The sequence below is a fragment of the Pezoporus flaviventris genome, unplaced genomic scaffold (genome assembly GCF_033815535.1).
Source record: "Pezoporus flaviventris isolate CSIRO_AGI_PZ_B2104156 unplaced genomic scaffold, CSIRO_AGI_Pfla_v1 ptg000001l, whole genome shotgun sequence".
In the NCBI taxonomy this organism is placed as follows: domain Eukaryota; kingdom Metazoa; phylum Chordata; class Aves; order Psittaciformes; family Psittacidae; genus Pezoporus; species Pezoporus flaviventris.
In genome coordinates, this window is record NW_026892549.1 from 39,487,602 (window position 1) to 39,510,894 (window position 23,293).

Sequence of the window (23,293 nt, forward strand, 5' to 3'; positions counted from 1 at the left end):
CAGAAAGGCATTTTACATTCCAGGATGTATTAGGAAGTGTGCAGTATGTGAGATGCAGGACCTAATTATTTTGCAATCTTCAGTGCCGCTGAGGCCTCAGCTGGAGCATTCTGTGCAATTCTGGGCAATGCACTCCCAAGAACAATTTCAATAATTTGGATGGAGTTGAAATGAAATAAACAGGAATGATAAGTTATTTTGAAAATATGACTTACAAGGAAAGGTTGAAGGAATGAAGCTTGGCTTCCTCAGAAAAAGAAGAATGGGGGAAAAAGCGTATTTTTAAAGGCAGCATAGAGAAAGCCACAATCAACAGTTGCCACCTGAACTATAACAAGTAATTGCTTAATCTGCAGCAAAGAAGATGATGAAAAAATGAAGCAACAAAAAATCCCTCAATTTAAAGTCTAGATTAGATGGAATAGGTTTATGGAGGTTGTGGAATCCCCTTCATTTGTGGTTTTTAACAGCAGCCTACACAAACATCTATCAGAGATGAGCCAGTTACCCGTTTCCTGCCTCAGAACAGGGATGGACTGGGATGACCTTTCAAGGTCTTTTTCCGCCAATCTCCTTTTTTTCCCTCCTAATGCTTTCACTACTAAAGAACCTACTCCCTCTTAACTTGGCTGCTATAGGTTAGACGGTACAGGTGTTGTAGGCAGCAAAAGACTTAGAATATAAAACAAACTGCCATGTAAAATAAGAAATAATTCAGAAAATGGAAAAGTAAAGAATACAAGCTTTTGCAATTTTTAAACATAAATGTGTCAAAAAAATCCCACCAAACAAACCAAATCAGATAAACAGCCCCCAGATTTTTATAATGGCATATTCTATTAACATTTTTTTAGCCAGCTTGCACAAATATATCTTTGCAAAAGCTTTATTCAATACTCACTATATTCTGTTAATAATGATGGTAGAGTTGGCTGTCATATTGAGTGATACAATCAATGACATGGCAAAAATCATAGTACTGTGTTAAATTTAACAAAAATAATATTATTCTTGATTAATTACATTATTTCTTAAAATACAGTTCTGTTGTCCAGAACATCCATTTTATAACTATTAAGATGTTAAATGGAGATTTTTGAACTCTTTTAAAATAACTAAAGGTGGCATATTTTTAATCTGGCTTTATTTAAAGAGCAAAAATATCTATGATTCCAACAAAAGTGGTAACATGAAATATAGAAAAACAACTCACAGAAAAACTGTGAATGAAGCTCTGTCAGTACCTCAGGGTTATGATGGTATCATAAACCACATGACAGCTTTTCTCCTGTGCTTAAGATGCTGTCATCAGAAACCTTCTGTGTTTACCCAAGGTAGCCTTAGGTATCACTGTTACTGGTACTTAGATAATATCAAGCTATGCACATGAACAGAGGCATGAAGTGTCAAGCTATAGTTACAGTTGATCTGATGACACTTTCATCCTGAGAGCTAATGCCATCCCTTTTAAAGAAACAAAACCACAATTTGTGTTGAAGTCTTCAGGGTTACTATTGAACTTTTAGGTGATTTCTAAGAGTGAATTTTAAAAAATACATATTTCTTTTTTTCCATTTTTCATAACTACCAAGAAGGCCTCTTCCAATCATCTAAACATGAAAAAAAATCTGTTGCGGAATAACATTTTAAAATATTTATTTAAGATTACTTTCCTAGAACTCTAAAATGGTTCTGTTTTCAGGCCAAGCTTGTAGTTTACAAAACACACATAGATGGTTTTCATGTGTTCCAACCAATCAATCAAGAAAATCCAATTCCTACTACTGGCCTGCAGTGAGATAAAAGGGAACAAGCTGGTGAATCACAAACATCTGGTTCAAAATGTGGGATGTGTGGCCAAGCATGTTCTACATTACCAAGATCCCCATCAAAAACTCTATCAACCTTTCTGAAACAGTGTGAATTATCAAAACTACACTAAATGGTAAGTTATCCAAAATCAACGTAATTCTTGTGTTTGGCTCTCCCACTTGTGTAGATGAGTGTGCTTAATTCTGTGTGTGTTTCCCAGACACTGCTAGGTGAAAAGGACAGAGAAGGAATTCACTGAACTAGCAAGACAAGAAAGCAAAATGGCCATTGTTTCAGTTGGTGTACGACATTCATAAGGCAACTGAGGAGATTAGCTTTAATTTCCATTCTTGACACACAATTGCATGCTGGATTTTTACAATGCAGAAATATGAGTGGGAGGATATTGCAGGAACACCGACACATACCAATGACTCTCTTTTCATTTTCTGGATTGGGTTTTTGATTGTTCTGCATGCCAAAAGGTAGGCCTTTCACCCCTTTCCCAACCTTGTTTAAAGCACACAGAAGAGATATGAACTATACAATGTAAGAATTAGTGTAACCGTTTGGGAAGTACTGAGAAGAAAGTACAATGGTTGTGCCTGTAAAACTAAGTTCTTTACATGCAAAAAACCAAATGTATACACCTAGCTATGCACTTTCTACCTACAAAGTGAAAGTTTGTGCATATAAATACATGCTTTTGTGGGTGCAATGTATGTAGAATTGCTTCTTTTTACACCAGCTCAAATTAAAATTGGATTTTAGGCCTTCCCGTCTTTCCACCCCTCTGGTATAATACTGCATATAGAATGAGTATCATCATAAGGGAATTTGTTTGTATCACATCTTTTTTTTTCACCAAATTGTATTCTCAGGCTGTTCCCAGCAGCTGTTCATCTAATTCACCAGCAAGAACCATAGAATGTATTCAACAAGATTATACTGCTTTCATTTGTCCCCTCTGGAGAAGCAGAGGGACAGTAGAGAAATAGGAGAGGTAAGATTGTAATACATGAGCATATAGGAAACAACAAAATTCTCACAGTCCTGCAACTCAGTTAGAACTTAGCTATAGGCAAAACCCCACAAACTGCCCTTTGATGTGTTAATTGAAATCTGTCTTTCCATGTGGTCCCATTTTCTTCTCAACACAAGGGAGACTAGGCGCTCTTGAGAAAGAAAATCTAAATGTCTGTCATACAGTTTTTCCTTGCCTACTTCAAGAACAAAGGGTTAAGGCAGGCATTGAAAAAGCATCCAAGAGATTAGATAAATAAAAATGCTTATGTATGTGTATATGTGCATATGATAAGACAATTCTTAGACATCTTTCCCTCCTTTCCTTGCTGCAACACAAAAGATGGTGTCAAGCTATTTAGGCCTCCTCCCTTTCTCTTCTACTGCAGCTTTCAGTAGGCACAATGCTTATTAGTACCACAACAAACAAGGATTTTGTAGTTCAAGTGAATCACATTTTATGGGGTGTAATCAAGGCTAAATCAAAAAAAGAAAAAGTTCATAAGTTAAGGACTCAAGCTGCAAGCCAACCCAGAAAGTAGCAGCAGATACTAAACCATGCCATAGTATGCAGAGATTACATTGACTCTTACTGGCACCTAATCAAAGCAGCTTGAAGATCAAACTAGACACATTCATCTCTTGCTTCTAATTTGCTCTATGGCAGTCCAGCAGTGTTTCACAGAAGTATTAACGATCACAAAAGCTACAAATGGAAAAGAGATCTGCATGCTCTTCGTCCATGCAGGATATTTTATTCTGTGGTTTTCATTCCTTGGTTCAGTATCAAGCACTGGTGTTTTTTATTGGTGGATTTGCCACCCAGTAGCTCTCAGTACACTGGTGTATTCTGCATGGCAATGTCAGATTTGCTGATTTTTCTAGAAGGCAGAAAAAGGTTTTTTGCTGCACTCTCTCTTTAACTTCCCAATTCTCCAATAAATATTAAGAGGGTTGGATTCATCATTCTTGCCAGTTTTAGTAGGAAGCATTTACTGTCCACTAATATTTATATTTGCAGAGTTGTTTTCTGTGTTATGTTGACCCATAGCTGTTCTTTCAGCAAACAATCCATATTTGTTGCATATTTGTGAAAGTCAGTATCAGTATGCAGATACTGAGGAATATTCTGAGGATGTCTTTTGCTGTCTGCAAAAAAGTGCAATTTAAGTCCTCCATTATGACCTCATTTTGTGATATCCTCTATTTCCCATCTATATTATATTTCAATCCCCCTTTTTTAGATTGTCTCCAATTTGTTGGCCCCGTTCTGGTAATGAAGTGTCTTTAACTGAATGCTTTCAGTCTGGTCTGACAGATGTATGCCAGGATGAATCCAGTATCATAGTTCATATATTAGAGAAAAAGATCAAAACTGCATTGATTAAGGGACAGCTTGAATCCATAAGGCATTTCAGGGCATACTGCTAAAGATATTGCCTATAAGAATAGGGAAATAGAATCTATTGCATGTCATATAAAAGGCTAAATATTGGAAACACTCAGCACATAGCCTGAAACATAGTAGCATGAAATGAGGCAGTGAAGTGGTCTTACTGTGCCAAGCTGAATATCTCAGGATGGTGACATATGATACCACAATGCAGAAATTTGCCCAGTCTTGGGTAAAGCTTCCAGAACCTTCAGACTCTACAAGGACTCCGTCACCTCATACTACTGGTTCACTTCCTTCTGGTTCGATATACTTTTTTTTTCCACTTCATTTTTGGAAATTATTCAATAAAATCCTTTTCTTCTGAAGTTCTCTCTACCACATGCACAAACTCCTTCAGAGTTTTCCTATTTGCAGTCAAGAAAATTCAAGTTTCTCAGGGAGGATCACGGCAGAGAGATTCTGGGGACAGCTTTAGTCTTGTTTTACCATTTACAGTAACAAAAGAATTCCTTAACACAGACAACAGCCACTGCTGAGCATTAAGCTACAAGGCAGCACTTGATCTGAGAGTCAGCTGATTCTAAGGGGCAATCAAATACAGGCAGGGAAAAACTGACTGATGTGTCAGAGCCTCCTTAATTTGGAATAAGATACTACACAGTGCACATTATGGCTGCTATTGCTGCATATATGTATAAGCTCAGCATAAGATGATCTCCACTGCTCTGGCAGGAGGCACCCAGACACTATTCAGAGAAAGAACAAGTACTTCCATGTCATTAATGGAGCTGAGAGAAGCAATCAGAAGTACAAAGTAGAGATCCAATTTCATAGGGAGAGGCTGAATTAAATTTCAGACTACTCTTAACAGGTATCTGGGGAGCTGCAGGAAACTATTACACAATATAGTTTTATCTACAGGATTCATTCTCATGCAAACACATCAGAGTTATTTTCTTAGCCAACATCTAAACAGCCCTATCAAAAAGAGTATGTTAGTCTTACCTGGAAGATACGGAGTCTTCAATCCATGACCTGTAGGCAACATACTGGCCAAAGACCCTGTGTAATGTTGCTAATGTCCACAGGCAAGACCTGAGGAAGGAACCTAGTACAGAACTAGATAGAACCAAAAAAAGAGAGTTGAAAAATTAAACAGTGCCTTGAAGGGCTTTAAAAACTTACTTAGTTATAAATGTTGTGCTCTATTAACAAAAAGCAAAGAAGCTTTACCACATCTGACATTCATTGACCAGTTAAAAAAAATAAAAATACAAACCCCAAAGTTCCACAAGGAATCCCAACTCATCCTGAGTCTACCTCATTCAGGTATGAAGAAAATAATCTCAACATAAATCCAGAAAGCTGGTGACTAACATTGACACAGCGCTCAACAGGATACTCACGGCAGCTATTATTGGCTATGGATGTCATTCCATGTTATCATCTTTCTATGCTATCACATTGATGATGTGCTGGCAAAAGCTATATTTTATACATTAGCTTTCCTAGGAAAGCACAAGTACACCTTAGGGGTAAAATTGTGATCCTACTGAAGTCAAGTAGCAAAGCTCTCATTGTTATAAATAGGGCTAGAATTTCACAGTAGGAGTTATTGTATGGAGAGATGTACTAATGCTTTATTTCTCATCTGTCTCTCTAGGGAAAACTTACTCTCACTTTTGCAAAATCTTATATAAGAGTCAATGCTAACACGTAAGAAAAGCATATCTATCAGACCTGACCACTAAAAGACAATGCATCTCATTTTCTGCCTTCCAAAGATAGATTCACCATTCACATTCAACTGTCATAGAAACAACAGCAACGCCTGTCTCAGATCATGTGATTCAGTCAAGGTTTAAGGATCCTAGGGAAGCAAAGGGAACATAGTTTGCTCTCAGATTATTTGTTACTAGTGTACTTAATAAAGCTTGCTCAGGAACAGTCAAAATACTTGCTTCATTGCCAACAACTTAAGCTTAAAGCGCTAAAATCAGTCATAAGACTCATACAAGCAACTCTGTATACGAGTTGCATTTTTTCACAGAAAGTCCTACCCAATCTTCCTATCAGGCAATTCCACTTTAGGTAGTAAGGGAAGTGCCTAATAACACAGAGGGCTCCTTTAGCTGCTTGCATGCTAACAACTAATATAATTGTGCCTAGCTTTTTATTTTAAATGGAGACTACCTGCTTCCCATAATAATGGTCCTTCATTAGAAGACCTATTCCATCATGACTTGTGTGATACCTACCCAAGTTCCCAATGGGAGTTGTACTCTGGATAATAAATGTGACTTCTTTGTTCCATACAGATTTTGTGCCAGTTCTGTCTCTTTTTCACTTACTCTAGTCATTATTTTGATCTTCTTTTTGATCATAGTACCACATCACACTCAAAATCTTGTATGCCAAATTATTAAAAAGTTAAAAAAATATAAAAAATACAAAGAAGGAAAGAAATATCACATAAAACTTGTTCCAAATCAAGTTTTCAGATGCTCATGGGCAAAGGATAATCCATGGTCAATTGCACATAATCATTTATTTATAACATTATTTAGAAGCAAACAAACCCAAGACATTTCTGCACATTAATTTCTATTTTTTCATTCTATTTTTTTATGTATTTCTCTATTGTTTCCTGACCACATCTCAGGCATGTGTAAAGCAATATGCTATCTATGCAGTTCTGAGATTTTGTCTGCATGGAGCTGGGAAGTCAGCTTGCTTTGTTTTGGAATTTTTATGTTGTTTTACATACATGTGCACACAAATATGGGTACTTATGTTTGAGCAGGCATTAAAGATAAGTTCCTTTCCTATAGCTTCTGAGACAGAGCTGAACCATTTCCAAAACAATTCTGTCCTCACACAGTCAAGTTTTGCCATTGCTGCAGAAAGATCTGTTGTTCTAGGTGACCTATGTTTTCTTTCTGAGCTTTAGTACATTCCTTAAATACTCAAAATCTCATTCTTGGAGTGTCTAGAGAATATAGAGCAGGATATTAATGCTGATTATTTATTCTTTGAACAGGCAGATCAAGGAGCAGAAGACAAATGGGGAGTATCCTCCATCTCTGAGAATACACAGCATTGTTCTACTCTAGTTGTGAGGCTCAAGTACCAAAGTTACTGCTATGCATGTTATCACATCACCTTCCCTCTAACCCAACCATGAGATAACAATGAGTTGATAAAAGAGTGAGATTAAATGATTATTCATCAGGATGGGACAATTTCTTACACAGCTTCATAGCCAATTACAGTTAAGCAGCTGTATTGAACTCCAGGATTGCAGCCATGCCCTTTTTGCTGATGTGACATATAAAATATCCGGATTGTTTGAGAATCCTCTGTAAATATATGGCTTTAGCAGCCCTTTAACAGGGTGCCAATAACTGAGGGTAGCACACATTCAGAATAACTCAGGAGATCCCAGACTCTGGCTCAAAAGAGCAACTGCAATGTTATTGCAAAGTTCCCGTAAAGAAAGTGTGAGTGCAGAGTTCACAAAGCCATTAGCTTTTTCCTGCTTTTCAGGATCACGACCAAACTATCAGCCTGCCTTAATACAAGGAAGGAGTTATTGCTATGAATAAACTCAGAAATGCTACTTAGGATCTGATATGTCTAATGCTGGCTATATTAAATAGAATATTAAATCCCTGTTACCTGTTAGTGATTATGGGTATTTTTCCACAAAGCACTTCCCGAATGTAATTCACAAACTACATTCATGTCTGATTTCAATATGATTTTGCTTTTGCATAAAAATCACAAACAAATCCCATAAAAATCACAAATCCCAAAACATTACAGGTCTTGTTAAATACCACCTTACGCATAAAGACTAACCTGAGAGATCTACACAAAATGGTGAAACAGAACAGGACTAGAATAGGTGTTTCATACAGAGGTCCCACATACACAGCAAGATTTCTTTTACACTTCTGATACAGTTTTTTGTCTGACCCCCAGGGCAAAACTTCTCATGACCACTATCTGCAGGAAGAATTTATTGTCAACTTATACTGTACACAAGAGGAAAAAAATGAGCTCAGTCCATATTCATACCAACCCCATAGCTCCTTAAGACACTCATTGTCAAAATACTACTATTCAGTAAAATGAGCTTTGTTTCAGGTTTCTTTATGACAGGTCAGTAGTATCCATGTGAAGGCAGGCTTGCTAACCATTCAAACCACTTCCCTTCTTTTTAATTTCTCCCAGGAATGAAAACTATATTCAGCTTTTACTCCTTTGGCACCACACTCTGCCCTCATAGAAGATTACTGAAACATGAATTTGAGAAGGCTGTTTCAAGCAGATGCATGTTCCCATGTATAGGAACAATGTTAATTCCTGTCACTGAGCATCCAAGCGAGATTGTTGTTAAAGCTGCTTCTAAAGGACCAAGGGAATTTGTGCCACTCAGTTCAATGACTTTCATCACCTCTATCAGACTAAACATAAATGTAATATAACCAAGCCAGATTCCAAAGGTTAGTCTTTCATTTAGGCAAAATACTGGAGATGCAAAAGCTGTGCAGCATTTACAGGAATCTAACACGGATTCAATAAACCGCTTGAACACGAAAGGAACATCCTTTCTAAATGTAAATTATTAAGGTGTGATTTGAGTTCCTTAAAGATTACTCTTCAGTTCCCACTCCCTGTCTAATAAATGAGAACACAGAACAGCTTAGTGTCCTTTTTCAAAATTCTTCTTACTAAGTCATCCTGCTGCTTCTATTACAGGCCTCTTCTATAAGGAGCAGATACAGACTCTGGACTGCTTCTGTCCTGTGACTGCTGAACACCAACATTAATCTCTTACTAAAGCAGTTCTAAGAAGAACTGAAAAACTAATTTTAAAAAGTGAGTTTGACAATGCAGCAATGCACAGATACACTCAAGCTGCAGGATTTTCTCTTTCCTTTTCATTTTGAAATAGGTATTACATTTTCCTGTCTGGAAGAGTAAGATCACAAATATCAAGAAGGTAAAAAGAAAATGTAGCCCAAGAACACTTGATATTAAACTGATCAAAGTGTCAACAGATCTACCTGTGCAGGTATGTACAATAGCTACAGATCTGACTGAAATTTCTTTATGCTATCTTGTCTTGAGTGAAGTCAGTGGCAAAACTTGGTTCCTACGGGTCAGAACAATATTTGGGTCTTAGGAATCATGAGATTCCTATCATACTGTGTTATGTTATATTGTCATATTAGAGATGCTTTGAGGGACTATATTCGTGCATAAATTAAACACTGCATAATAGTAGCTGCTGACTAGGAAGCTGCTATGGGCCCTTTGTGGTGCTGGCACATCCATCAGAGAAATCCGTAAGTATAGTTTATACACAAAATTTGCATTTTCTATGGAAATTTAATTTCATCACAACTCTCACAACTCATACAGCAGCATCTCAAAATTAACAGGGATGACTGAAACTTCATGGACTTCAGACAAAGAGAAAGAAATGGCATTGAATTCCACAAGAAGAGAAAACCCAAATGGTAGTACTGGGAATTACTGCTACCTAACTGTGTGTATCTGCCTGTTAAAGATACAGGGGAATCATTTCCACTGGAGAAAAGAAGTACTAGCATTTCTGTGCATACAGAAAATATTTTGTACTTTCCATGTTTCTTTTCATACAAGGTTCAAATGAAACATAGTAATTGGTCAAACAATGTTAAGAGTTTAAGCTGGAATTATTGCTACATGTCAGATAACCTCCAAGTCAGATTTCCTATCTCTGTCCCATCTCAGGTGCATTCTGTATTTTTTTTAATTGTACCAAGGTCTCATCCATTATATATTAATGGTAGCACACATGAAATAACTAGTGTTTTGAATGTTGTAGGTATAAAATAGACAAACAACAGTAAGAAGATCAATTAAAAAGTAAATAAACAACAGAACAGATACATTCTGTTGTTCATCCTGTGCAAAGACAGCACCCAAAATAAAGAGAGTTATAGTAAGGACTAGCAATCAAGTCCTAAATCAAAACCTTCAACATATTGTACCTAATTAAAAACAGGATTCAGCCCGCTCCAAAGAAGATGTCATAAAGACCCAATAAAAAAGGCTGGGTATTTTTTATTTACTAATTTGTCCCCTAGTGAAATAAAATGGGACTTTCTTGGGGTTTTTTTTTTGTATTTATAACAGGCAACAGACATGCACTTGTAGGTCACATATTAGGTACTTATCTTCTGGAGCCGAGATCTTGACTCCATCTACGTGATGCTGAGAAGCTCCACAAGTTCAGCAGGTGTTACAGAGCAACAGACAAGAAGCCTGTGGCTAGGGGCAGACTAGTAAGTACCTTTTTTGAGAAGTGTCAGTGTAGTCTTCCACCCTAGTTTAATCCGAAAGAGATTCTTCTCATCATCCTGCTGTAATATTGTCAAGAAATCCCCTTTTGTTCTAAAACCATCTGTCATTGTCTTACACCAGTTGGAAGGAAACTGATAAAGTTGATTTTGAGCTAGAAGCAAATAAAAAACACTCATTTCAAATTTTAACCGAAGTTGCTAGCCTGTTGTGGTTTTGTAACTCACACATGGCTGACTAGCTTTTAAAACCTCAAACTTTGCATGTTTTAAGTTCTCACAGAAAATGAGGGCACAGTCTCGTTTTGAAGCTCACATCTTTTAGCAAGGTAATGACTTTTTTATTAACTAACCAATCAGCTGCACATGAACTACCACTGTACAAAAGCCCTGCACGCTGGATGCAATGGCTAAGCACTGTTGCACCCTGTTAAGAAGTTCTGTTCCCAGCCATTTCACCTACAAAAAATAGCTCTTGAAACACACTCTGGGTACTCAGGATGAGAGTTTGGTACAAAGTTTACAGAAAAACCCCTATTTTCCCTCAAAACAGTCTTTCCTTTGTGCTATCCACTTGCTAGATATCCTTCTCTTAATTCAAAAATCACCAAGAATTTTGCCCACCTGGACTGTAATCAATCTGAGTAATGAAGCTTCACTTAAACTAGAACCAGGTACTGGTGCACCCCTGGGCTGTACCTGGCCTGCCAGAACAATTACCCATCAGACCTCATAAGTGCATTCAAGGACTCGCTTTCCTGCAAGATGTTGGTAGCTGGGTGGGGAGAAGGCCCCTGTGCTGCAAATGCAGATCTATGCAGAGAGAACCAGGAGCGAGTCTTGGCACCTCAGTGGCACCCCGTGCACTCAGTCGCCAAGGCCTGCCCTCTCAGAGAGGTGTGACACATTTGGCCAAACTGATGTAATTGTTGACTAGACAGGATTTCTCCTTCCCTGCCCCACATTTTCAGGTGGTGAAGCACCCAGAAAGCATTTCCTCAGCTCAGATCTACACAGACAGCACAGCATGCTCTCAAAATAAAACACTGAATCACCAATGCAAACCCTCGCCTTTTTAAGAAGGACCTCCTACTATATAGTACTGGATTATATAAATTTATCTACAGTGAAAGTGAAAGCACCTTTTTGCAATTCTGATTCTCTGCCATGGCATTTTGAATGTCAAAGGACCTATTTCAGCAAAGTTCCCAAACAATCGAAGTGCGCTGAAATTCATCAGAAATTAAAAGAACCCACCAACCCATGTACTGAAAGCGGATAAAACATACCAACTGCAAAGGTAAAGTTAGTACAGAAGTTCCCTGATAACATTTATTCAGAGAACTGACAATTTCCAGGCATACTCCCAAAATGTCACACTCCTTACCTCCTGAACACAATAGCTAAAACCCAACTGAAGACTTAAAATTCACCTCTTCTAAGGCTTAACCTGAGCTTCCTTCCTTAAATCGGGTTACTCTTCTGTTCCCTCCCCCAAGGTCTACTTGTTCCACCTCCTCTGTATAAACTGAGAGGACATGAGCTATCTTGAGAGAGTCTGATGCTCAGCAGAGACTGAAACTTGCTACTCCATTTCTTTTAATGATTTTTAAATTATTATTTTTTTGGTCATAGGAGCTAGTTTGTCAGGACTGTGTGTACAGCTTTGGTTCTGATAAGAGCACTGCAAAGAATTAAATCATTCAGGTCACCAGAGCTGCATACGAGTGTCCACTGTTCCCAGATTAGGGCTTTAAATGTTCACCTCTATATTTAGAAACCTAAAACCAAATGGCCAACTTTCCTGATGACTCAGCACCCATACTGACTGCAGAAGAATGTGGATCCCCAGCAGGCCCCTTGTATGAAAGTGCTTAGAAAGTCCAAACTTGAAAGTTACAGCTTATACAGTTTTCCAGACTAAAAACTAAAAGTCCATTGATAACTTTTCTTTTACTTCTGATCCCATACTATCATTGGTTTTAGGAAGAATTTCTAAGCATATAGACTTTCTCTTTTACCTTATATCAAATGCCTCTATAAAGAATTTCTTTTTTCTCATGCCTGGACTTTTCTTTAATTGGATGCCAGCCAATTTCCTCTACCTCCCAGCCTGCTGATGTTCTCGATGCTCTCCGTTTTATACACACACATGCACATATATGTATGCATATATGTATATAATCTAAGCCCTTTCGGCTTCTCTTTGGCAATAACTGTTCTGTTGCGTTTAGAACAAAACCAAATCAAAACACAAACAAAAAATCAGGAAGCACTGAAGTACTTGGCAGCACTCTTAGAGAAATAAAAAAGGTCTCTCTAGGTTCCTGTGGGGAAAGTTTGCACATTCCTCGCTGATTTTGCCCTACTAAGCTGGGGATGAAAATAAAGAGGCCTGAAGCTATCACTGTGCATGTAGTTACACGTGGGGATTTATGTTAAACTTTGTATTTATTCACTTTACGAATACAAATAGTAATACTTAGATAATGTAAGTAATATGTAAGTAATACTTACATTCCACTTGGGAATATCCAAAAGCTTTATTAATGTAAATCAGAAGGTAAAGTAACTGGAAACAAACACGTGAAAATTATATGAAGTATCACAAACATACACATAAAATGCTGGTAGCATAGCAGATAAAACTGTCCTATTTTTGAGCTCATAGACAGCAAGAAAATCCACTTGAAACAACACTCAATTACTATTTGCCTGCATTATCATCAACAATTTGTGGCTTTCACAGAGTACTATTAAGTTTGGTTTCTTTTTTAATCCGATGGACTGATTTAGGAAAAGGAGAATAAACAATTGTGAAAAAGACAGGAAGCCCAAAGCCTAGTGTAAGTTTAAATTACACTGCTTTACTGATATTTCCTTAGAAACACATACCAATATGCAAAGCCTTTTGGTAATGGAATAACACAATTTCTATGATATCTAAAAAGGCAGGGAAATATAAATATGAATTTTCACTTCCTGATAATGTGTTAAAAAAAGCCATTTTTTTCTTTCCTGTTTTTTTTCAAAGTCCAAATTTTGTTATTTTGGACTTCAAAGGACTATTAAGTTTAAGAATAGGCATTCTTTCTCACAGGTACTTTCACAAAAGAAGGAGAAGAGAGAAACATAGGAAAAATGGGTATTAAGCATATTATTGTAAATCACTTATCTTAATTCCTAATACTACCTGTTAGTGAATGTCATAGGATAAAAAATGTAGAATATCTTACACTAAAGTACAAACACAGATATGTGAGCATCTTAAACCCAAACAATATTTCAGCCCTTAAAGAAAGTAAAGAGCATTGGACAGAGCTATTGTCTCTGTGCAACTGATTTTGACTTCAGTATTTAAATGGTTAACATAGATGTTCTTACTGACAGAATATTTTTGTACTTCTAGGTTTGCATTTTTACTTGTACAAGGAATATTAGGGACCAGTTAATCTGGATTCTAATTGCAAACAATTAGATACCTTGAAGCAACTCCATGTCTTCTGGACTTATATTGACATAAATGACATGGAGAATCTGAGACGAAGATACAAAATTTTATTCTTTCAGATTTAACCCTGAGGCCTTTTATCAGCATTAATTGTTTAAAAGTAAAATAAACATTTACTGTTTCTATTACTCTGCCTCAAGTCAATCGATGCAAGAAGAAGAGTGTGGTTTAGCAGTTTGTTAACTATTTTAATACTTACATGCTTTGCAGATTGTGCCACGCAGTTTCTTTTTTCATCTGCATTCATTTGTTATTAAAATAAGTACATGCAAAATAAGAAGAAACTAAAATCAAGGTTGTTGATGACATTGATTCCTTGGGAACTTCAGTAAAAAGAAACATAGACTTCTTGCCCCTACGATTTTGTTGTCTCTTTGTATAGGATAGATCAGGCTGTTTCCAATTTTAAAAACAGACTTGATTTCAGAGTTTGGTAACTATCACTGTGTATTTATTCAACTCACTAATATTCACACCTGAATAACAAGATGAAATATTTATCTAAAATAAGATTATGAGTGTTTGCTGCAATTTTTATCTCAAAGCAAGTCATGCTCAGTGACAATCACGGCTTTGTCACGCCATCTTTTATTAACAAAAACATCTTTGGTTGCTAGATCACAAAAATTGGAAAAGGATTAAATAATTGATTTTGAACAGCACTGTGTATCATCGTTGGGTTTAGCTCAGCCCCTGTGTAAACAGACAGTGTTGTCATTGAGAATTACACCCATTTTTGCCATGGATTAACATGCCAGGGTCTCTGTGAAATCACAGCTCCATTCTAAAGATGCAGCTTTTTGCTACTGTTATTTTCTCTTTAAGTAAAAGCACATTTGACTACAGGCTGCACTTGCAGGGATGGAGATTAAACCTGAGTACAGAAGGTTCAACTCTGCTCCACTTCAGAGTAAAAACTGTTTCTCAGAGGGATTGTCACCCACATGTAAGTGATGGAATGCAAACCTCCTCCTTGAAATGCCTCACACTGCCTTTTCACTTCTCCACCCACCACTCTTTCTCATCCTCTCACTGTTGAGTGTAATCAATGTCATTGGAAACTAAGCTGCCCGATTCCTCAGAATGACATCTGACTACTGTGCACTTAATAGGGTATGTAGCAAACAGAAGCCTTAAAATGGCAAAGCTTTTTCTAGTGTAGAATAAAAGACTAGTGGTAGGTTCAGATTCTCTACGCCCATCTACTAAATCCTACGCTGCACAACAACCCTTTATTCAAGTTCAAAGATGCAGCTCCTCCATTTAAAGAGCACTTGTTATTTGGGAAAAAATGGAAGCTAGAGTGTGCCTAACACTAAATAAAGAAAAAAGTCCTGTTGGCTCTGCAATCAAACCCTCTGATACAGCCAGTCTGAACCAAGCATAATCAATAAATTGTATGCTCTTTTAGCAAAATAATTCTTTTTATTCTTTGGGTTTTGGCTTGTCCACATGCCAGTTTACAGTGATATTGTTGTAAGTGACAGGAAAGTGTGGCAAGACTGACGTCTCCCTCTCAGGCACTGCACTGAATTTGTCATTCTATATAAAATACTAACTGCTGTATGATTGCTACAGGACTACATGTTGTCATGCCAATTAGTATGTTACCTTTTTTTTTTTACTTCGCCACCACTCCCCTCTTTTCTTAATTCAGTAAACTGTGCCTACTAGACCATGTTCAGGTTTCTTCTCCAGCTCTACTGCTGTGCAATGTTAGGTAATGAGAAAGGTTGTAGGATTGTTGAGGTTTTGGGTTAGTTTTACTGGAGGCATTTTAAAATTGTAAACAGTAAATATGCAGATTTTCTCATTCACATATATAAAATAAAAATGGAAAAATATAACCCAATTTTGGTAACTTACCAATCTTTTAGCCTTGTGAACAATGTGACTCCTTGTGTTTTTATAGGGCATACTGTATCAATGTAGGTTTGCTGCCTGCCAACGTGACTAGTTCACCTTTTTGTGTTGTGTAAAGGGATAAACTAGATGTTCTAAATAGTATAACATAGGGTTATATGCCATCCTCACATTGTCTAGTATCCATTTCCCTAACCTGCCTTCATATAAAGTTTTTTCATGTCTCCAGGAATTTTCATCACCTATTCGTACTGCATCTTTTTCTAGCTGAACAGGACACACTACCGAGAAGGCTATATGCTGGATTTATGCAGTAGCTATAGAGAATTCTATTTTAAAATCACATTTATAACTATCTAGCATTCTATTTTTACATCATATTTCTAAATTTTAACATTTTGGTTGTTGTTATAACTAGCAGCATACATCAAGTCTATGTTTTTTATGAATTTATAAGCTCATTTAGTATCGATACACATGAACGCTCAGATTATTCTTTGAACATTTATTAAATTGTATATATCATTAGTGTGTTTTAGCCATCATTAAACTAAGTCACTTGCTTTCCTAATCTTTCATGTCCTTTTCAACATTGTCTCATTTTCAGAGGATATTTTATTGATCAGGTTACTACAATCTTGTTGCCAACTAGTTTTTCATGATAACAGTTGACAAGGTATCTTTGGGCAAGTTAAATAAACAAAGCTTCATAACAGATATTAGGTTTAGTATTCTTGATGATGTACACTATACCTCAAATAACCTAAATTTTCAGCCTCTTGGATGAGTGCTCCTCTGCAGCTGTGAGTGGGTTTTAAAATAATAAACATATTCCTTCTCTAAACTGTTATAATCCCAGAAAGCCTTCAGATTATTCTCCTATTTTCCTTTTAAATTGTATTTCCAGTTCATATAAATTCATTTAAGATCTATGGAACAAATGCAAGTATAACAGAGACTGAGATTGGGAGGCACTTCAAGGTGATAATCTGCAGATTTGGTCTTCATTGAAAGGGGGCGACATCAGAATATATGGAGTAAATTTAATTGTTCCACCTTGACTGAACACAATCAGGATGCAGACACTTCTGTTATTCTTTTGTATTTGCTTCCCAGGAGGTTAGGATTGTGGCTTCTGTCACTATAGAAAAAAGGTAAAAACATTGTTCTCTAAGGAAAAAAGCAAAAGCAGGTGTATCATAAACCTGCCTCACTGTTGCAAACATGTACATAGCCTATACAAACTACAACAAATGAAACATTCCATCTTTGTAATAAATTGAAATACACTGTGCACATATGGATGAAAGACAAAACCTATAATCCACCAAGATGTGAAAATATAGTACCACTTGGAAGAAAAAGACTTTGAAGATAGGTCTTCCCACCTCCAATTCTTACCCCAAGTCCTTTGTTTACGCAGGTTACACCCTATTTCCTATCTTGTTCTTCTTGGCTCCTCAATTTTATTTCACTGATTTTTCTTGGCTAGTATCCTTACCCCACCACATTGTCTCCTGATACATCTTCTCCCTATATGGTGCCCATGGTGTTCTGTTTCTCAGTTCTTCAACTCATTTCATCTTCATGTCCAAGCTTCCTTCTTACTCCTGTTCCCAGAGGAAACACTCAATCCTCTTGTCTGCCTTTGTGCTGCATCATCATCTTCCTCTGCCCATATGGCTCTTGCTTTCCAATTAGGCAAGCTGTTCTTCTAGTTGCTTAGGGCTAGCAAAGGGTAAAGGACAGTTGCTGGACAGAGAAGTTCCCTTCTCAGCTCAAAGGCCAGTCTAGGCATGACCTATATGCTGGACCACCAGGTACAACAAAGAATCTGCCAAGATGCCCACGGCAACCCATGTTGTTCTTACTGACTGTACACTTACTGTAACTGCATTTAGCAGATTTAGATTTATCCAATTTTTGGCCAATTCTCAAAAGGATGGCAACTGACACATAACTGGTGTAGAAAACCCCTCCAATATCCAATCTTTGTTCCAAACATGGAAAAAAGTCTACAGATACTGAAACGCAAAGTGACCTGTACTGTGAGCAATAGTGGCGATTAATATTTTAATTATATATATGATTTTTTTCCAAGGCTGTTCAATCACCCATTACGAAGACACTCTATGAAGAAAGACAGTATGAGCTGTCTGCTATTATCACTGCCATTACAAACAGCATACCCTAAGTTATATTTAGCTTAAAAGAATTTAAAAATACAGGAAATACTGCTATATTAATTTATCATCTATACAATTCATTGCATTCACACAAAAATAAAAAGCAATCTGGCCGGTACAGAAGGAAACAAAACTCTTTTGCTTTAATACTAGAAACAGCCCAGACAGCAAACTTTACTGCAAATGTTTGTATATATAGCTCCTGTGGAAACTGCTTGTCTACTATGCACAGGAATAAAGGGAAACAAGGCATATGTCAAAGATGAAAGAACACTGCAGAACAGTGAATAAAGATGACACCACAAATCAAAATGAAGTAGCAAAATTTATGTGATTTCCACTGGTGTTTAATACAAATTTCAGGATGGTTTGTTACAATTTCTTAGTCATTATTAAACAGCAGAACCTGCAGATTTCCTTGTCTTTCACTTGCAACTCAGCTAAAGACAGAACAGAAATAACAGTCTCCAATACAAGAAACTTTTCCCTACTGTCACTAGAATTCCTGCTGTCTCCCAGTTTGCCCTGCATTTTGGTTGTCCTCTTCAGATTCAGTGGTTTTATAGACAAGGCACAAGCATCTGTCTTGGTTTTGCTGTAAAAAAAAAAAAACAACAACAACAAAAACCCAAATAAACATTTTTTTATATGATTTGTTGTTGACTAGATACTTCAGAATTAGTGTAGGAAAAAAGGTTCGTTGCTTTCTTTACACCTCTCTTGTAGTTGCTTAAAAGTACAAGTTCTAAACCAGTAAGTACCATTCTCATGTACCCCTGTATGTAAATGTACTGCAGTACCAATGGAGATGGGCAAAAAGTATACACTATTGATAAAGCAAGCCAAAGCCAATGGGGCCAAAACTCAATTCTAACAAGATTATCTTCCTCTAACTGCCATTTACATTCACAAGTCTGTTTTACCAGCACAGGGAGTCATGCTGAACCAAACCCAGAGCAATTAACAATTAAAATGTTTGGTATTTATTTAGAGATTTCAGGTACATATCTGACAAGAGAAATAACTTCAGATTTCAAAAAGTGAAACTTACAGCCTTTTTCTATACTGGTATTGCAAATGCTACACTATTGCACACTTTGTTTGCAATGCCTTAATTTCCTACCCCCCCAAAATTAATTAACAATAAGTTATTTTAAACTGCATTTCCTATATAGTTGTCTGCATCTCCCTTCTTTCTTTTACTTCAGTAGTTCTACTCGCCTTTCTTTTGGCAGTATTGTAATACTAATTTTCACAAATAATACAGATAATATGAAGTACTTTAAAAAACATGTCTTCGCTTAAGCTTTTTGAAAATTGCAATGTCACAAAGCCAAAACACAGAAAGTTCTACTCAGATTCAAAAGTTCTTATTGGGAATGATGGCTCTGTCCATTTCCTCTTCTATCAGTCTTACAACTGTTCAGAGTAGTTACAGTTCACTTTAGAGTGGATATTCTACACTTATAAATAGTAGCCAATCTTATTACTTACTTCTAAACCAGGCACCACTATTCTAAAAGAGGCAGCCAATACTTGCACTCCAAGGTGTGGAAGAGAAGCAGCCAATTTCGCCCAAGGCCAAAAGAGATTTCAGGGTTTGGTTTCTTCTGATGTCACATTTTTGTTAAGCTAACAACACAGCATATTAAAATCTTGCCAGAATCAACACAGCAGTGTGAGAGCCAAAGCAAACGTTTCATTAGCTTCTACACATGGAAAATCTACATCACACACATGAATAAGATTGTGTGATGCTCAAGAGCTTATCATCACCATCACCACCCTGGAAAATTCTACAACTGAAAATGCTTTGCACTAGACTAAGAGCTATGCATACTCAGAAGTCACAGTTAATAGCACATGGTAGCAACCTAATTAAAACAGATACTTATTTATATTTCCCACAGAGATGCTACAGTCTCCTAGGGCTCAAAAAAACCCAGCTTACATTTTAACTTCTGATTTATATCAGAAGAGTTTCACTGCAGGCTACAATAATGCCATTGCTAACCAAACTTCCTGAGCCACTTAATTCATAAAACAGTATCTTACTCTAATGGTAGTGCAGAAACACCAGAAATGCAGCATCAAATTCTACCTTCAAAGACTCCTTATTACACCTCATTCTGGGAACAGATCTGGGTTTACAAAATTAAGCAGGTCTCTCATCTTGTCAGAGGGAATGAAGATACTGAGCATCTAAATTTAGATCATTAATTTTTTTTCTAGAAGACAGTCAGTTCTACTTAGCTTACCAGATAACTATTTGCACAAAAATGGGTTGCCAGCTGTGACATGCTTACCCTTCAGACTAAAACAAAAGCAAGAAAAGAGACTTCGAGAGTGTCACTGTATTAATGGCACTCAAAGCTGCACGCATTTTATAGATCACACGCATTCTATATCCTTGTTGAAGCAAGAGATTTATTTTATTTATTCACCTGGTTCTTGTACTCTCCTCTTTGTAGCTGAGTGATTGTAAATTTACATTGAAATAGCAGAAATGGCATCTTTAAATGCCAGCTCAACAGCCTCAGCATCACGGTCTGCACCTGAAAACAGTGTGTGAATTTTGTTTTTCTTCTTAAAAGCACTTGACATACTAGTGTAGTCCTATCCTCCTAGGGTCAATGCAAAAGTATTTGTCTTTTTTCTAAGACTCAAGCCCTAAGAAAGAAACCTCTCTCTGTAAACAACAAAAATATCCCAGCTGCCATTTTAGTGTGATTACATTCTGCATAAAAGTATTAACAAAATGTACTCTGGAGTACTCTTGCCCCTCCCTCTAGCATATCTGACATATCATAAAAATCATGCTTGTATTTATCCAGGCAAATTTTAACTATTTGTTTTCAGCACTGTTCTGGCATTTTGGTAATTCTTTTCTACATGATGTTCAGTTTACAATCTATGGCACTTCAAAGTTATTTATCACTACGCTGTTACAGACACTTGAGTTTGGCATGTTTCTGATGACCATAGAGATGAAAAGTGGACACTTCAGAGGGATAAATCAATCAATGGAGGATGCCAGTCACTGACTGATCTGAAACCTATGCATACCACATGCAGTTAGTATGAAAGGATAACTTACATGCAAACCAAAAGGAGATTTTGTCTTCATTATTTATGCACCATGATATTTCCCCCCAAACAGGAAATACAGTTGCAAGACACACAGTAGTTAAAAGACACATGACCCAGAAATTAACACAATAGTAAGAACAGATACTCCGTTTCTCTAAATCTCTGAAACAGTTATGTTTCTTCTAAAATTTTTACATATTGTGAATTTCAACAGGAATGAGTTACATGCTTCTACTTACTGACTACTCATATTCATGGAAATAAAATAGTACCTGGCCACATGAATAAATAAATGCATATCCCTTTACTGCATATAAAGCAGAAGTAAGAAATGCCTTCCCTTCCCCCTGCCCCAATCATTTTCACATACATAAATTTACAAGAAGAAAATCAGGAGAAAGTTCTCAGTTCCATGTTTGCCCTTTTCAACTGATAAACACAAGATTTATGGGAAACATACATACCCAAATTTGCCTCAGTTTCTGGAGCTTGTGGTACAATTAAGGGCACCTTTTGATGTTTTCTGCAGAATCATTTGGAGATAGCAGCAATGGTTTTTGGAACTTGCTTTGAATCCAAACTCGCTGCATTTTCACTTGTTTCTTCCTGTTTACTTGTAATCGCCGATCGACTAAGTTCTGTACTTCAGTTAATCCAGCCAAGGTGAACATGTTCCATACCTCATCTATTTTCTCATATGAAGATTATTATAATTAAAAAAATATATTTGTAGAATGTTGTAATTAACAACCTGCAGTTCAACCAAAGATGGAACTAAATCTGGTTTGAGATTTGAAAGATCAATGAAACTGCCTGCAAAATGTCTTTGTTTGAAATTCATTTTCACAACTTTCAAGCTGTATTACAGTAAAAAATGTTACGTTGAAGCCCAAACCACATTGGTTATTATTCATGGCTTTCATAGGTCCCCTTTCTTCAGAAAGTTCAGTAGGCCAGAGTTGAGGAAAACAAAATGCCATTTGGTTACTGTTCACATATTATCAAGATAAAGCTAATTCACCTGCCAAACGACAATCCACACATTTATGCCAACGTAATTATCTCCTTCTTGTCAGTCACCACTGGAAAACTTTAAGCTTCTTTGTCAGGAGTAAGTACAAGACAAGACATCTAAAATCTGAGAAGGTTCTTTGAATTCAAGTGGTTTCCCATACATGTCCCACATCCACCTCACTTCTAAAATTACTCAGACTGGGATAAATCCTGATCCACCTCTATTGCTCAAAGCTGAGGTTGCAGAGCATAAAAAAAACAAAGTACTGTGATACTCACTTTCACAGTTTCCAGTAGCCAAGCTAAAATACACCAGTTTAAGCTGACTGCCAACAGAACTAAGTGACTGGGTGGGCAAGCAGCCTCACAGCTCAGAGTCACCAACAAAGCAGAGCAAAAGATCAAAGCACTGCTACCAACTGTCCTTCCAAGCCTGCTTATCTCAATTTTAAGAAAGAAACCAAGTACCTCTTTAAATAACAGAATTTGAGCATACTATTAGACGCAAGACACTTAGACAAAGTTTCCAGTGATGTACTGCAAGATTGCTTACAGACAACAAACACAACAAGTGTACACAGAAGAGGAATTATTTTCTTAAAACAGTAAGCTTCGGGATTTGTAAAAGCAGAGAATTAAAAAAAAAAAGTAAAAAATCCTAAAATGAGCTTTTATAGCCCAAATCATCTTGAAAGACATGCAACCCTTTCAATAAAACTACACCATTTCATACCTTTGGTAAAGAAATATACTCTGGTTCCATCTCCTCGTACATAAAAATTTTCTGATAAGCAATGACCTAAGAAATTAGAGCAGTAATGAAAAAAGATAGGTCACTTTTTTTTTTTGCAAAAAGAGTTAAAATGAACAGCGAACTTCAAAAGCATTCAGGAATTACCTTTTTTAAAACGAAGCTGAGCTGTATCGTACCTTCCATAGTCTCGAAATAACAACATTCCTCCAGGTTTCAGTAGTTTAGCCAACCTATTTACAACACCTTGCATCCTTAGAAAATAGATGGGATACTGGTGAAATTTGCAAGCAT

The 23,293-nt window shown here is 36.8% G+C and overlaps 1 protein-coding gene across 6 annotated transcripts in view; it reads right to left on the reverse strand.

The window, feature by feature from the left end:
• Positions 1 to 2,773: 2,773 nt before the first annotated feature.
• Positions 2,774 to 23,293, reverse strand: part of METTL8 (methyltransferase 8, tRNA N3-cytidine) — a 43,751-nt gene continuing 23,231 nt past the window's right edge. For 3 of the 6 annotated variants that reach the window (XM_061453318.1, XM_061453324.1, XM_061453336.1), the window contains 4 exons: positions 23,147 to 23,253; positions 22,982 to 23,047; positions 21,699 to 21,919; positions 18,451 to 18,739 (listed from right to left, as the gene is read on the reverse strand). In XM_061453318.1, the coding sequence (XP_061309302.1) occupies positions 21,735 to 21,919; positions 22,982 to 23,047; positions 23,147 to 23,253 (358 nt within the window). In that variant the 3' untranslated portion in view covers positions 18,451 to 18,739; positions 21,699 to 21,734. Of the gene's footprint in view, positions 3,313 to 3,804; positions 4,276 to 5,236; positions 5,351 to 18,450; positions 18,740 to 20,588; positions 20,700 to 21,698; positions 21,920 to 22,981; positions 23,048 to 23,146; positions 23,254 to 23,293 lie in introns of those variants that run through there. The other 3 variants (XR_009743397.1, XM_061453347.1, XM_061453358.1) reach the window with 3 other exon arrangements.